Source organism: Entelurus aequoreus, linkage group LG12, assembly GCF_033978785.1.
Source record: "Entelurus aequoreus isolate RoL-2023_Sb linkage group LG12, RoL_Eaeq_v1.1, whole genome shotgun sequence".
Classification (NCBI taxonomy): domain Eukaryota; kingdom Metazoa; phylum Chordata; class Actinopteri; order Syngnathiformes; family Syngnathidae; genus Entelurus; species Entelurus aequoreus.
The window spans coordinates 2,283,813-2,301,359 of record NC_084742.1 but is presented as its reverse complement, the minus strand read 5'-3'; the positions used below and the strand labels follow the sequence as shown (position 1 = coordinate 2,301,359).

Here is a 17,547-nt window from a genome sequence, read left to right as displayed (position 1 = left end):
GTTGTTTCAACGTTGTATTTGTGTTGTAGAATATTGGTTGGGAAATGACCAAATTTCAATGTTCAAATCAACGTCAGAACACAACATTGATTAAACATCGTCAAAAAGTATGTTGTTTCAACGTTGTATTTGTGTTGTAAAATATTCATTGGAAAATGACCAAATTTCAATGTTCAAATCAATGTCAGAACCCAACATTGATTGAACATCGTCAAAAAGCATGTTGTTTCAACGTTGTATTTGTGTTGTAGAATATTGGTTGGAAAATGACCAAATTTCAACGGTCAAATCAACGTGAGAACCCAACATTGATCAAACGTCGTCATAAAGCATGTTGTTTCAACGTTGTATTTGTGTTGTAGAATATTGGTTGGGAAATTACCAAATTTCAATGTTCAAATCAATGTCGGAACCCAACATTGATTAAACATCGTCAAAAAGCATGCTGTTTCAACGTTGTATATGTGTTGTAAAATATTCATTGGAAAATGACTAAATTTCAATGTTCAAATCAACGTGAGAACCCAACATTGATCAAACGTCGTCATAAAGCATGTTGTTTCAACGTTGTATTTGTGTTGTAGAATATTGGTTGGAAAATGACCAAATTTCAACGGTCAAATCAACGTGAGAACCCAACATTGATCAAACGTCGTCATAAAGCATGTTGTTTCAACGTTGTATTTGTGTTGTAGAATATTGGTTGGGAAATGACCAAATTTCAATGTTCAAATCAATGTCAGAACCCAACATTGATTAAACATCGTCAAAAAGCATGTTGTTTCAACGTTGTATTTGTGTTGTAGAATATTGGTTGGAAAATGACCAAATTTCAATGGTCAAATCAACGTGAGAACCCAACATTGATCAAACGTCGTCATAAAGCATGTTGTTTCAACGTTGTATTTGTGTTGTAGAATATTGGTTGGAAAATGACCAAATTTCAACGGTCAAATCAACGTGAGAACCCAACATTGATCAAACGTCGTCATAAAGCATGTTGTTTCAACGTTGTATTTGTGTTGTAGAATATTGGTTGGGAAATGACCAAAGTTCAATGTTCAAATCAATGTCGGAACACAACATTGATTAAACATCGTCAAAAAGCATGTTGTTTCAACGTTGTATTTGTGTTGTAAAATATTCATTGGAAAATGACCAAATTTCAATGTTCAAATCAATCACAACATTGATTAAACATCATCAAAAAGCATGTTGTTTCAATGTTGTATTTGTGTTGTAGAATATTGGTTGGAAAATGACCAAATTTCAACGGTCAAATCAACGTGAGAACCCAACATTGATTAAACATTGTCAAGAAGCATGTTGTTTCAACGTTGTATTTGTGTTGTAGAATATTGGTTGGAAAATGACCAAATTTCAATGTTCAAATCAATTTCAGAACACAACATTGATTAAACATTGTCAAAAAGCATGTTTTTTCAACGTTGTATATGTGTTGTAAAATATTCATTGGAAAATGACCAAATTTCAATGTTCAAATCAATCACAACATTGATTAAACATCATCAAAAAGCATGTTGTTTCAATGTTGTATTTGTGTTGTAGAATATTGGTTGGAAAATGACCAAATTTCAACGGTCAAATCAACGTGAGAACCCAACATTGATTAAACATCGTCAAGAAGCATGTTGTTTCAACGTTGTATTTGTGTTGTAGAATATTGGTTGGAAAATGACCAAATTTCAATGTTCAAATCAATTTCAGAACACAACATTGATTAAACATTGTCAAAAAACATGTTGTTTCAACGTTGTATTTGTGTTGTAGAATTTTGGTTGGAAAATGACCAAATTTCAATGTTCAAATCAATGTCGGAACCCAACATTGATTAAACATCGTCAAAAAGCATGTTGTTTCAACGTTGTATATGTGTTGTAAAATATTCATTGGAAAATGACTAAATTTCAATGTTCAAATCAACGTCAGAACCCAACATTGATCAAACGTCGTCATAAAGCATGTTGTTTCAACGTTGTATTTGTGTTGTAGAATATTGGTTGGAAAATGACCAAATTTCAACGGTCAAATCAACGTGAGAACCCAACATTGATTAAACATCGTCAAGAAGCATGTTGTTTCAACGTTGTATTTGTGTTGTAGAATATTGGTTGGAAAATGACCAAATTTCAATGTTCAAATCAATTTCAGAACCCAACATTGATTAAACATTGTCAAAAAACATGTTGTTTCAACGTTGTATTTGTGTTGTAGAATTTTGGTTGGAAAATGACCAAATTTCAATGTTCAAATCAATGTCGGAACCCAACATTGATTAAACATCGTCAAAAAGCATGTTGTTTCAACGTTGTATATGTGTTGTAAAATATTCATTGGAAAATGACTAAATTTCAATGTTCAAATCAACGTCAGAACCCAACATTGATCAAACGTCGTCATAAAGCATGTTGTTTCAACGTTGTATTTGTGTTGTAGAATATTGGTTGGAAAATGACCAAATTTCAATGTTCAAATCAATTTCAGAACCCAACATTGATTAAACATTGTCAAAAAACATGTTGTTTCAACGTTGTATTTGTGTTGTAGAATTTTGGTTGGAAAATGACCAAATTTCAATGTTCAAATCAATGTCGGAACCCAACATTGATTAAACATCGTCAAAAAGCATGTTGTTTCAACGTTGTATATGTGTTGTAAAATATTCATTGGAAAATGACTAAATTTCAATGTTCAAATCAACGTGAGAACCCAACATTGATCAAACGTCGTCATAAAGCATGTTGTTTCAACGTTGTATTTGTGTTGTAGAATATTGGTTGGAAAATGACCAAATTTCAATGTTCAAATCAATTTCAGAACCCAACATTGATTAAACATTGTCAAAAAACATGTTGTTTCAACGTTGTATTTGTGTTGTAGAATTTTGGTTGGAAAATGACCAAATTTCAATGTTCAAATCAATTTCAGAACCCAACATTGATTAAACATTGTCAAAAAACATGTTGTTTCAACGTTGTATTTGTGTTGTAAAATATTCATTGGAAAATGACCAAATTTCAATGTTCAAATCAATGTCAGAACCCAACATTGATTAAACATCGTCAAAAAGCATGTTGTTTCAACGTTGTATTTGTGTTGTAGAATATTGGTTGGAAAATGACCAAATTTCAACGGTCAAATCAACGTGAGAACCCAACATTGATCAAACGTCGTCATAAAGCATGTTGTTTCAACGTTGTATTTGTGTTGTAGAATATTGGTTGGGAAATTACCAAATTTCAATGTTCAAATCAATGTCGGAACCCAACATTGATTAAACATCGTCAAAAAGCATGTTGTTTCAACGTTGTATATGTGTTGTAAAATATTCATTGGAAAATGACTAAATTTCAATGTTCAAATCAACGTGAGAACCCAACATTGATCAAACGTCGTCATAAAGCATGTTGTTTCAACGTTGTATTTGTGTTGTAGAATATTGGTTGGAAAATGACCAAATTTCAATGTTCAAATCAACGTCAGAACACAACATTGATTAAACATCGTCAAAAAGCATGTTGTTTCAACGTTGTATTTGTGTTGTAAAATATTCATTGGAAAATGACCAAATTTCAATGTTCAAATCAATGTCAGAACCCAACATTGATTAAACATCGTCAAAAAGCATGTTGTTTCAACGTTGTATTTGTGTTGTAGAATATTGGTTGGAAAATGACCAAATTTCAACGGTCAAATCAACGTGAGAACCCAACATTGATCAAACGTCGTCATAAAGCATGTTGTTTCAACGTTGTATTTGTGTTGTAGAATATTGGTTGGGAAATGACCAAATTTCAATGTTCAAATCAATGTCAGAACCCAACATTGATTAAACATCGTCAAAAAGCATGTTGTTTCAACGTTGTATTTGTGTTGTAGAATATTGGTTGGAAAATGACCAAATTTCAACGGTCAAATCAACGTGAGAACCCAACATTGATCAAACGTCGTCATAAAGCATGTTGTTTCAACGTTGTATTTGTGTTGTAGAATATTGGTTGGGAAATTACCAAATTTCAATGTTCAAATCAATGTCGGAACCCAACATTGATTAAACATCGTCAAAAAGCATGTTGTTTCAACGTTGTATATGTGTTGTAAAATATTCATTGGAAAATGACTAAATTTCAATGTTCAAATCAACGTGAGAACCCAACATTGATCAAACGTCGTCATAAAGCATGTTGTTTCAACGTTGTATTTGTGTTGTAGAATATTGGTTGGAAAATGACCAAATTTCAACGGTCAAATCAACGTGAGAACCCAACATTGATCAAACGTCGTCATAAAGCATGTTGTTTCAACGTTGTATTTGTGTTGTAAAATATTCATTGGAAAATGACCAAATTTCAATGTTCAAATCAATGTCAGAACCCAACATTGATTAAACATCGTCAAAAAGCATGTTGTTTCAACGTTGTATTTGTGTTGTAGAATATTGGTTGGAAAATGACCAAATTTCAATGGTCAAATCAACGTGAGAACCCAACATTGATCAAACGTCGTCATAAAGCATGTTGTTTCAACGTTGTATTTGTGTTGTAGAATATTGGTTGGGAAATTACCAAATTTCAATGTTCAAATCAATGTCGGAACACAACATTGATTAAACATCGTCAAAAAGCATGTTGTTTCAACGTTGTATTTGTGTTGTAAAATATTCATTGGAAAATGACCAAATTTCAATGTTCAAATCAATCACAACATTGATTAAACATCATCAAAAAGCATGTTGTTTCAATGTTGTATTTGTGTTGTAGAATATTGGTTGGAAAATGACCAAATTTCAACGGTCAAATCAACGTGAGAACCCAACATTGATTAAACATTGTCAAGAAGCATGTTGTTTCAACGTTGTATTTGTGTTGTAGAATATTGGTTGGAAAATGACCAAATTTCAATGTTCAAATCAATTTCAGAACCCAACATTGATTAAACATTGTCAAAAAGCATGTTGTTTCAACGTTGTATTTGTGTTGTAGAATTTTGGTTGGAAAATGACCAAATTTCAATGTTCAAATCAATGTCGGAACCCAACATTGATTAAACATCGTCAAAAAGCATGTTGTTTCAACGTTGTATATGTGTTGTAAAATATTCATTGGAAAATGACTAAATTTCAATGTTCAAATCAACGTGAGAACCCAACATTGATCAAACGTCGTCATAAAGCATGTTGTTTCAACGTTGTATTTGTGTTGTAGAATATTGGTTGGAAAATGACCAAATTTCAACGGTCAAATCAACGTGAGAACCCAACATTGATCAAACGTCGTCATAAAGCATGTTGTTTCAACGTTGTATTTGTGTTGTAGAATATTGGTTGGGAAATGACCAAATTTCAATGTTCAAATCAACGTCAGAACACAACATTGATTAAACATCGTCAAAAAGTATGTTGTTTCAACGTTGTATTTGTGTTGTAAAATATTCATTGGAAAATGACCAAATTTCAATGTTCAAATCAATGTCAGAACCCAACATTGATTGAACATCGTCAAAAAGCATGTTGTTTCAACGTTGTATTTGTGTTGTAGAATATTGGTTGGAAAATGACCAAATTTCAACGGTCAAATCAACGTGAGAACCCAACATTGATCAAACGTCGTCATAAAGCATGTTGTTTCAACGTTGTATTTGTGTTGTAGAATATTGGTTGGGAAATTACCAAATTTCAATGTTCAAATCAATGTCGGAACCCAACATTGATTAAACATCGTCAAAAAGCATGCTGTTTCAACGTTGTATATGTGTTGTAAAATATTCATTGGAAAATGACTAAATTTCAATGTTCAAATCAACGTGAGAACCCAACATTGATCAAACGTCGTCATAAAGCATGTTGTTTCAACGTTGTATTTGTGTTGTAGAATATTGGTTGGAAAATGACCAAATTTCAACGGTCAAATCAACGTGAGAACCCAACATTGATCAAACGTCGTCATAAAGCATGTTGTTTCAACGTTGTATTTGTGTTGTAGAATATTGGTTGGGAAATGACCAAATTTCAATGTTCAAATCAATGTCAGAACCCAACATTGATTAAACATCGTCAAAAAGCATGTTGTTTCAACGTTGTATTTGTGTTGTAGAATATTGGTTGGAAAATGACCAAATTTCAATGGTCAAATCAACGTGAGAACCCAACATTGATCAAACGTCGTCATAAAGCATGTTGTTTCAACGTTGTATTTGTGTTGTAGAATATTGGTTGGAAAATGACCAAATTTCAACGGTCAAATCAACGTGAGAACCCAACATTGATCAAACGTCGTCATAAAGCATGTTGTTTCAACGTTGTATTTGTGTTGTAGAATATTGGTTGGGAAATGACCAAAGTTCAATGTTCAAATCAATGTCGGAACACAACATTGATTAAACATCGTCAAAAAGCATGTTGTTTCAACGTTGTATTTGTGTTGTAAAATATTCATTGGAAAATGACCAAATTTCAATGTTCAAATCAATCACAACATTGATTAAACATCATCAAAAAGCAAGTTGTTTCAATGTTGTATTTGTGTTGTAGAATATTGGTTGGAAAATGACCAAATTTCAACGGTCAAATCAACGTGAGAACCCAACATTGATTAAACATCGTCAAGAAGCATGTTGTTTCAACGTTGTATTTGTGTTGTAGAATATTGGTTGGAAAATGACCAAATTTCAATGTTCAAATCAATTTCAGAACACAACATTGATTAAACATTGTCAAAAAGCATGTTTTTTCAACGTTGTATATGTGTTGTAAAATATTCATTGGAAAATGACCAAATTTCAATCTTCAAATCAATCACAACATTGATTAAACATCATCAAAAAGCATGTTGTTTCAATGTTGTATTTGTGTTGTAGAATATTGGTTGGAAAATGACCAAATTTCAACGGTCAAATCAACGTGAGAACCCAACATTGATTAAACATCGTCAAGAAGCATGTTGTTTCAACGTTGTATTTGTGTTGTAGAATATTGGTTGGAAAATGACCAAATTTCAATGTTCAAATCAATTTCAGAACACAACATTGATTAAACATTGTCAAAAAACATGTTGTTTCAACGTTGTATTTGTGTTGTAGAATTTTGGTTGGAAAATGACCAAATTTCAATGTTCAAATCAATGTCGGAACCCAACATTGATTAAACATCGTCAAAAAGCATGTTGTTTCAACGTTGTATATGTGTTGTAAAATATTCATTGGAAAATGACTAAATTTCAATGTTCAAATCAACGTCAGAACCCAACATTGATCAAACGTCGTCATAAAGCATGTTGTTTCAACGTTGTATTTGTGTTGTAGAATATTGGTTGGAAAATGACCAAATTTCAACGGTCAAATCAACGTGAGAACCCAACATTGATTAAACATCGTCAAGAAGCATGTTGTTTCAACGTTGTATTTGTGTTGTAGAATATTGGTTGGAAAATGACCAAATTTCAATGTTCAAATCAATTTCAGAACCCAACATTGATTAAACATTGTCAAAAAACATGTTGTTTCAACGTTGTATTTGTGTTGTAGAATTTTGGTTGGAAAATGACCAAATTTCAATGTTCAAATCAATGTCGGAACCCAACATTGATTAAACATCGTCAAAAAGCATGTTGTTTCAACGTTGTATATGTGTTGTAAAATATTCATTGGAAAATGACTAAATTTCAATGTTCAAATCAACGTCAGAACCCAACATTGATCAAACGTCGTCATAAAGCATGTTGTTTCAACGTTGTATTTGTGTTGTAGAATATTGGTTGGAAAATGACCAAATTTCAATGTTCAAATCAATTTCAGAACCCAACATTGATTAAACATTGTCAAAAAACATGTTGTTTCAACGTTGTATTTGTGTTGTAGAATTTTGGTTGGAAAATGACCAAATTTCAATGTTCAAATCAATGTCGGAACCCAACATTGATTAAACATCGTCAAAAAGCATGTTGTTTCAACGTTGTATATGTGTTGTAAAATATTCATTGGAAAATGACTAAATTTCAATGTTCAAATCAACGTGAGAACCCAACATTGATCAAACGTCGTCATAAAGCATGTTGTTTCAACGTTGTATTTGTGTTGTAGAATATTGGTTGGAAAATGACCAAATTTCAATGTTCAAATCAATTTCAGAACCCAACATTGATTAAACATTGTCAAAAAACATGTTGTTTCAACGTTGTATTTGTGTTGTAGAATTTTGGTTGGAAAATGACCAAATTTCAATGTTCAAATCAATGTCGGAACCCAACATTGATTAAACATCGTCAAAAAGCATGTTGTTTCAACGTTGTATATGTGTTGTAAAATATTCATTGGAAAATGACTAAATTTCAATGTTCAAATCAACGTCAGAACCCAACATTGATCAAACGTCGTCATAAAGCATGTTGTTTCAACGTTGTATTTGTGTTGTAGAATATTGGTTGGAAAATGACCAAATTTCAACGGTCAAATCAACGTGAGAACCCAACATTGATCAAACGTCGTCATAAAGCATGTTGTTTCAACGTTGTATTTGTGTTGTAGAATATTGGTTGGGAAATGACCAAATTTCAATGTTCAAATCAACGTCAGAACACAACATTGATTCAACATCGTCAAAAAGCATGTTGTTTCAACGTTGTATTTGTGTTGTAAAATATTCATTGGAAAATGACCAAATTTCAATGTTCAAATCAATGTCAGAACCCAACATTGATTAAACATCGTCAAAAAGCATGTTGTTTCAACGTTGTATTTGTGTTGTAGAATATTGGTTGGAAAATGACCAAATTTCAATGGTCAAATCAACGTGAGAACCCAACATTGATCAAACGTCGTCATAAAGCATGTTGTTTCAACGTTGTATTTGTGTTGTAGAATATTGGTTGGGAAATGACCAAATTTCAATGTTCAAATCAATGTCGGAACCCAACATTGATTAAACATCGTCAAAAAGCATGTTGTTTCAACGTTGTATTTGTGTTGTAAAATATTCATTGGACAATGACCAAATTTCAACGGTCAAATCAACGTCAGAACCCAACATTATTATAAACGTCGTCAAAAAGCATGTTGTTTCAACGTTGTGTTTGTGTTGTAGAATATTGGTTGGAAAATGACCACATTTCAATGGTCAAATCAACATGAGAACCCAACATTGATTAAACATCATCAAAAAGCATGTTGTTTCAACGTTAGGTTTGATTTGCTTAACGTCAGGACCTAACTCAACAAGTTGTCAACGTTGTTTCAATGTCTTGTGCCTGCTGGGATATTTGGATTATTCTATGCAAGAAACTCACTCCTGTTACTTTCAGTGCTGTTATGCTTATGACTCATCTTCCAAACAAATGTGCCTGGCATGGCCTGAGAAACATTTTGAGTAGTTCAAGATGGGTGTTGTTCGATTTGGAGTAGAACAAGGCAGACAGAATAAAGCCGTTCAGTTCAAAACTTGGGAGACAAACATTTTCGCAGAAAATTCCTAAAAACTGGAGAGTGCTCCTGTTGTGTAGAGGAACTTGGACCGCAGTAAAATTGGCTCATTTTAGGCCTACGGCGAGGCATTCACTCCACAGGCGCATCACAACGCTCGCATTTCCCTTCAACAACAATAAACACATCAAGTCACGACAAACCTAATGAGAGACAACAAAGACCACATTGGGACTAATGACGATCCAGAACTTTATATTTTTGAGCCTGAATATAAAGAAGATGAGCTACAAGTTTTAGAAGCTGAGCGCTAAACAGATTCAGCTTTAAGTGAAAAAAAACCGAGCTTCATGTAGCATTTTTGCTAAACAAGAAAAAATAACTCCGACCATAATAAACCAATCACTTACTGTGCAATGTCTGCTCTCACTGGGATGCCGACGGATGGGATGTCCATATCTTCCCGTTTAGATGAAGAATTCATCATAATCCTCACAAAGGGTTAAAAAAGGGGTCATAAAGCTAACGTCCTTTCATGTCTTTCTTCGCCTAAGTCTTCTCGGTTTATGGCCACAACCTTCTACTATCCAGGTGAGAAGCTTTATTGATAATCTACAATTAACTTTGTGTCAATATAGCAGCATAAGCTAGTTAGCTCTCTAGCCGCTAAAAATAGTTTATCTGCGTTAGCGCTTGTAATAACAATATCGCCAACACTTGGTTAATACTCATGTCGTGAGATGTAAATGTGTATTGTCTGCGGTTTTTGGATGTTTTTAGAGGGCCTTATGGGCGGAATAGTGTACTCCGATTAGCTGTGTCGTTAGCCACCTCTTACCTGCTGTATTTTACGACTTAGAATACATACAAAATGAGACGTGTTGTTGTCTTACATAAGGAAAAGTAAAAAAAAAAAAAAATGCAGTTCCCCTTTAAGAGCGCTAGCATTGACATGTGGAACGCTCTCCCTGACCACCTGAGGGCACCACAGACTGTGGATGCTTTTAAAAAAGACTTAAAAGCCCTTCTTTTTTAAAAAGCCCTTTTTTTTTTAGATATGTGCATACTAGCTATAGTTATTTGGCTGTTCTAGTTTTTATTTATTTTTATTTATTTATTTATTTATTATCTTTTTTTTATTTATTTATTTTTTTAATACACTGTAGCACTTTGAGATTGTTTACTCAATATAAAGTGCTTTTTTTTTTACAAATAAAATCTATTATTATTATTATTATTATCACAATTTAGCTCGCAACTCTTAAGTGAAGTGAATTATATTTATATAGCGCTTTTCTCTAGTGACTCAACGCGCTTTACATAGTGAAACCCAATATCTAAGTTACATTTTTTGAACCAGTGTGGGTGGCGCTGGGAGCAGGTGGGTAAAGTGTCTTGCCCAAGGACACAACGGCAGTGACTAGGATGGCGGAAGCTGGGATCGAACCTGGAACCCTCAAGTTGCTGGCACGGCAACAGAGCTATACCGCCCCTAAAACACATCGTTTTAGAAAAATGATTTTTTACAATTTAAATCTGGAACAAAAATTTAAATGATCCCAAAACACATTTTAGCAATATATGAAAAAAAAAAAAAAAACATGTTGCAAAATGAGAAATTTCTTTTTTTTTTTATTTTTGGAAGAAAAAAAAAAGCAACAGATTTACACAGTTAACTTTCAGCGGAAAAAAATTTGCAATCCTAAACTGAAACTGTACTCACATTCGGGACTCCAAAAAGTAATGAAAGACTCACATACTTACACACCATCTATAATTTACAAAAAGGAACACAGAGTTAATTATTCCTAAACCAAAAAAAAAAAAAAAAAAAAAATGGCCACGAGAGATTGAGAGAGAGAGAGAGAGAGAGAAAGTAATTTCCGAAACAATCAGTAGAGAGCAAATGTCGGGAAAGTAGAAACAAGAGTGTGCCTTAAATGTCCCCTTTTTTTGTCTTTTGACTCTTTTTTGTACAAATTGTGCAAGATATCATACTAAGGCTCTTGAAGGTCTTGAAGTGTTTGATGCACACACACACACCCACACCCACACACACACACACACACACCATTGTTGCCTGCAGTGGGCGGAGCTTTGCCGGGTAGGAAACAAATAATTAAAAAAAAAAGTGGATGGACCTGCTTTTTCAAAACAAACATGCACCTTGCGTGACGAAAAGAAGAGCAAAAATCATGTTTGCATCCAAGGAATGACTTTGCGGGAGTGCGCTAAATCATGAAGGAAATTGGAACCGTTAAGGCAAGAACACCCGGGGTGGCATCGGTAACAATATGTGTTGAGGGTACATGGATATGATGACACATTTATCTTCAGTCTTTTTTTGAAGCACACATTTGATCCCAAAGCTTTTTTTTTTTTTTTTTTTTTTTTTAAGAAAAAGGAGCAACCGCTTCCCACCCCCCTACTGTAAAAGAAAAATAACAATGTCGGACACTATTATAGGGGACATACTGTATGGATAAAACCAGACAGTCGGTTTCAAAGTTGGTAGCAAACATGGCGGGAGGGGCTTTTGACCAATCAGAGAGAGGATCTCCTAAATCGGGGGTTCTTAACCATTTTGACCTCGGGGGCCCAACTTTTCCACTACAGAGGCGACCGGGGCCGACTCAAATATTAACACCGAGTGAGTAATCTTGGTATTGAATAATTACATCCAACCTATTTACAGTTTACAACCTTGTCAAATGATATGAAAGCAAGTGTTAATCATAAATATTATTATCACATCACCCCTATATTAGCGTCCCTTCACTGGCTCCCTGTGTGTTACAGAATCAACTTTAAACTCCTTTTATTTGTTTTTAAATATCTAAACAACCTGGCGCCAACATATCTCTCCGACCTCCTTCAGCCTTACTGCCCCACCCGATCCCTAAGATCAGCCGATCAGCTGCTGCTGACGGTCCCTGACACAAGGCTGAAGCTTAGAGGTGACAGAGCTTTCGCCGCTGCTGCTCCCAAGCTCTGGAACGACCTACCTCTTCCTGTTTTTAAATCTCTCTTTAAAACATACTTTTATTCCAAGGCTTTTAACACTGAGTGATATCCATCCTGCAATGGCGCCCCATAATACACCTGTTTTTATGTTTTATTGATTTTATTGATTTATTTTTTATCGTGTTCTGTTTGTGTTGTGTTGTGTATTATCTTTTAACCTGCCCATTGTACAGCACTTTGGCTACCCCTGTGGTACATTTTAAATGTGCTTTATAAATAAAGTTGATTTGATTTGATTTGATCAGGCTGATGACAAAAATAAAGAAGGGACTCATGAAAACTGATGAAAATAAATACATTCTAACTAAATTGATAATACAAATAATAGTAAACTGTCAAAATTCAAGTGTACATGAAAAAAACAGCGTCGTCACTTTAGTCATAATTTTTTGCGCTTAAGAAACTTCTCTATGACTTGAGCTCCAGACTTTTTCTGTTTGTTTGATCAAGTGGTGGACAAGTGTATTACAACCGAACCCATCCATTCATCCATTTCCTACCGCTTGTCCCTTTCGGGGTAACGCAGGGTGCTAGAGCCTATCTCAACTGCATTCGGGGTACATTCTAACTAAATTAATAATGAAAATAATAGTATATGTTTCTTAAAAAACTTTAAAAAACTGCCAAAATTCAAGTGTACATGAAAATACAGCTTTACCCCTTTAGTCATATTTTTTGCGCTTAAGAAACTTTTCTATGACTTGAGCTCCAGTATTCTCCTGTTTGTTTGATCTTGTCCTTACTGCCACAAATGGTGGAAGAGTGTATTATAACTGAACCCATCCAGCCATTCATTTTCTACCGCTTGTCCCTTTCGGGGTGGCGGGGGGTGCCGGAGCCTATCCCAGCTGCATTCGGCCAAATACTGATCAAATGTACGGCAAAAGAAGGGACTTGTGACAACTAATGAAAATAAATACATTCTAACTAAATTAATACAAAAAAATTCAAGTGTACATGAAAATACAGCTTCACCCCTTTAGTAGGGATGTCCGATAATGGCTTTTTGCCGATATCCAATATTCCGATATTGACCAAACCCTTAATTACCGATACCGATATCAACCGATACCAATATATACAGTCGTGGAATTAACACATTATTATGCCTAATTTGGACAACCAGGTATGGTGAAGATAGGGTCCTTTTTTAAAAAAAATAAAAAAATAAAATAAATTAAAAACATTTTCTTGAATAAAAAAGAAAGTAAAACAATATAAAAACAGTTACATAGAAACTAGTAATTAATGAAAATGAGTAAAATTAACTGTTAAAGGTTAGTACTATTAGTGGAGCAGCAGCACGCACAATCATGTGTGCTTACGGACTGTATCCCTTGCAGACTGTATTGATATATATTGATATATAATGTAGGAACCAGAATATTAATAACAGAAAGAAACAACCCTTTTGTCGGAATGAGTGTAAGGGGAGGGATTATGTTCATTTAATAATAATAAAAAAATTTAAATTTTTTTTAAAAAAAACGATACCGATAATAAAAAAAAACATACCGATAATTTCCGATATTACATTCTGAAGCATTTATCGGCCGATAATATCGGTATTATCGATATTATCGGACATCTCTACCCTTTAGTCATATTTTTTGCGCTTGAGAAACTTCTCTATGACTTGAGCTCCAGACTTCTCCTGTTTGTTTGACCTTGTCCTTACTGCCACAAATGGTGGAAAAGTGTAGTACAACTGAACCTCAGCTGGGAAACATATTTTTTTTGGGGTTAAAAAACACTGTCCTAAATCCATCCATCCATTTTGTACTGCTTGTCCCTTTCGGGTTTGCGGGGGGTTCTGGAGCCTATCCCAGCTGCATTCGGGCGGAAGGCGGGGTAGACCCTGGACAAGTCGCCACATCATCACAGCACCCAGGGGCGCCGCTAGGGATTTTGGGCCCCATGAAAAGAATCTTTACAGGGCCCCCATTATTTTTTCTGTATTATAATTTCATCATCATTAGGGGCCTCTCTGGGCCCCCCTCCATCATGGGCCCCTAGAATCCGTCTCCTTTACCCCCCCTTTTCGGCGCCCCTGACAGCACCATCTTAAATGATTGGTCAAAATGGCGCCATGTTTGCTACCAACTTTGAAACCCAGTTGGCCCGGTACTCTCCGGATAAAACTACATGAAAGCGATGCTAGTTGAAACTTCACGTTCAAAATTGATTATTATTAATTTTTTTTTAAGCCCCACCTTCTATATATATAAAAAAAAAAAAAAAAAAAAAGTTACCACTTACATTAAAACCGTTTTTTACCCTCCTCCGCCTTTTTGCCTTACTTACAGCGATTGTTTGCGTGTAGTCTGTTGCAAATGAAAGCATCCATTGTTTGGGAAGGGACCACAATGTTGTCCTTGCAAATCTTCTCTTTTTTTGTAGTGCAACTCTTAAAAATGTAAAACCGGCGATTCCTCGAGAGGCGTCGTTTCTTTCTTCTTCTTCTTCTTCTTCTTCTTTTTTTTGTGTTTTTTTAGTGTTTCGCATCTCACAGAGTAATCTGGGAAAAAATCCTTTTGTCAATGTTTTTTTTTGTCCTATTTTTTGGGACTTTTTGCTTCTCTGCACGGGCAAACGACAGTGGGCGATGCATTGAGCCCTGTTGCACACCTCCACTATTTGGGATGGGCCAATGATTGGCGCTGGAAAAGGAGGGTTGGGGAAGCTAGCAGAGAAAGAGAGAGAGGGGGCTGTACAAGAGCCCCGATTGAGGGGTTTGTGGGGGCGTCGGGGTAAAAACCTTCATATAACGCAGTAGGGTTCCCGCGGTAACCTGGATTTCCGGCAGTAGAGGAGTGTGGTGCTGAAGCAGCGCCGCAGCTCCCGGTTGGAGAAGATGCAGATGAAGGGGTTGACCCCGGCCTGGGCAAAGCTCATCCACACGGCGGCCGTCAGGTAGCCCGCCGGCACCACGGGGCCCCTGGCGAACACCCGCCAGTAGCAGGCCACCAGATACGGCCCCCAGAGCGCCAGGAAGAAAAAAGTCATGATGTAGAACATCCTACTAATCCTCTTCTCCGTTTTGAACTCGTCCAACACCAGGAGACGCCGGCGGCCCGCCGCGTTGCTGTTCTGCCGGATGCCCAGCAAAGTAGGCGGGGTGGGGCCTCGTCCGAATCCGGCCAGCCAGTTGGCGGCCGCCTGCCCGCTGGCCCCCGGCCCGTGGAAGGTCCAGTTCTGGCTGACGGCGGGCACGAACTGGACGGGCTTCATTTTTCGGCGATCGTGCACAAAGAAGATGAGCTTGAGGTAAACCAGCTGCGTGGCCAGCAGGATGAGCGCCAGCAGCAGCATGAAGCCCAGCGAGTCGTTGGCGCGGAAGGAGCGGTGCTGGAAGGTGCACTGGTCCTCCTCCTGGATGAAGGAGTAGGTGCCCACGTCCAGCACCGGCGGGAAGGCCATGGCCACCGACAGCGTCCAAACCATGCAGATGACGGCCAGGCAGGTCCAGAAGGTCAGCCTCTTGGTGTAGAAGCGGTGGTGGGCGATGGCCAGGTAGCGGGTGACGCTGACGCAGAAGAGCATGAACGCCGTGTGGAAACAGGAGAGCACGCCCAGGAAGGCGATCACCTTGCAGGTCAGCGTGCCGTAACTCCACGCCGAGCCATTCTTCACCGAGGTGAAGACGAAGGGGAAGCAGATGGCCGAGCGCAGGATGTCGGAGGCGCACAGGTCCAGCAGGAAGTAGTAGGGCGCCCGGTGCAGGCTCTTGTCTTTGACCAGCAGGATGGAGATCAGGAGGTTCCCGACCACGCCGACGCCGATGATGAAGCCCAGCGAGGTCAGTTTGAGGAAGGTGGCGAGAGGAGAGACATTCTGCAAGATGGTGTGGTCCCCTGCATGGCTATAGTTCGCCATAGATGGAGGAGGGATCATAAAGATAAGCAGGGGGGAGGGGGGGTGGGGGGATGGGGGAGGGGGGGTAGTGGGGAGGGGGGGTGGGTTCCTTCAGCCTAGTATCATGATCTGGAGGTGGCGGCGGCGGCTGTGGCGGCGGAGGGAGGCGTTAGATCCATTTGGCGGCGATGCGCTCTGAGGAGGTTTCCGGGCGTGTTGGCGAGCTCTCGTCGTCTAAGGCATCCTTTGTTCCTTTGTCTCATCACACCTACAGGAAGTGAGACGGAAGGGACACAAAACAAGGGGTGGGGGGGTTAGGGGACACAAAAAAACAAAGAATCATCCGCCTATCGCCACTCAGCCGCCGCATTCTAGCACGTCATGTTGCACAATTAGTCCTCTCCTCTCCTCCTCATCATAACACACAACATGGCAGCACGTTATTATAGGCGCAGTGGGCGGGGGGGGGGCTTTTTTTTTTTTTTAAACGCAAGAACGAGCACTGTTAAAAAGAAATGCACCCCCCCCCCAAAAAAAAAAGAAAAAAAAAAGAGGGTGCACTCAATTGCACAAACACATTAAAAAAAAGCGCCAAGTCAGCTTTTTAATTAAGATGTGTTCTTGCACATATTTGCATCCAAATATTTAAAAAAAAATTAATTAAAAAATAAATAAATAAATACACTTGCATGCATCTTTACTCGTCATAACAACAAATATGTGTACTTACGTTGTTTGGGTTTAAAAAAAATAAATAAGAACAATTTCAAAAACGTCCTCCTGCGAATGTGGGATGATGGGGGAAAAAAATGGAGAAATCAGCAGGATTCTGCGATGAAGCAAAATCCCCGCGTCTTACCCGCCGAGGTAAAACACGACAGTGGCGCCGATCCTCACGTCGACGAGACCGCGATCATGTCCGCGTCGTCCGCTTGCCATCAAAAACAAGCGCGGTCATCGCGGGGGGGTGGGGGGGGGGGGGGGGGGGGGGCAAAAGACCGATCCACAGTCCGAACCTGTTGACAAACAGTCCGTTGCTAGACACCCCGCGGGGGGATGTGATTTCGTCGTGTTTTCCCCCTAAAAAAAAAAAAAAATCCCGATGGTTGCCTCCCGAGCCCCTTTTTTCCACCACGGCGACTATCATACAGTGAACGGAGAGCAGTGCGCATGCGCCCTGCATCCCTATTTGTGATCCAAGACGCGTCCTGTCTCTTGTTGCAGCAGCTCGACTGG

General features: G+C 37.4%; 1 protein-coding gene across 1 annotated transcript; it reads right to left on the bottom strand.

Annotated features, from left to right (window-relative positions):
- Nucleotides 1–14,839: 14,839 nt before the first annotated feature.
- Nucleotides 14,840–17,276, bottom strand: gpr85 (G protein-coupled receptor 85). The gene is made up of 2 exons (XM_062066756.1): nucleotides 17,171–17,276; nucleotides 14,840–16,579 (listed from the first exon to the last, which is right to left on the bottom strand). Exon 2 carries the CDS (start codon nucleotides 16,348–16,350, stop codon nucleotides 15,217–15,219), a length of 1,134 nt encoding a protein of 377 aa, XP_061922740.1. The 5' UTR covers nucleotides 16,351–16,579; nucleotides 17,171–17,276; the 3' UTR covers nucleotides 14,840–15,216.
- Between the last annotated feature and the right edge of the window lie 271 nt (nucleotides 17,277–17,547).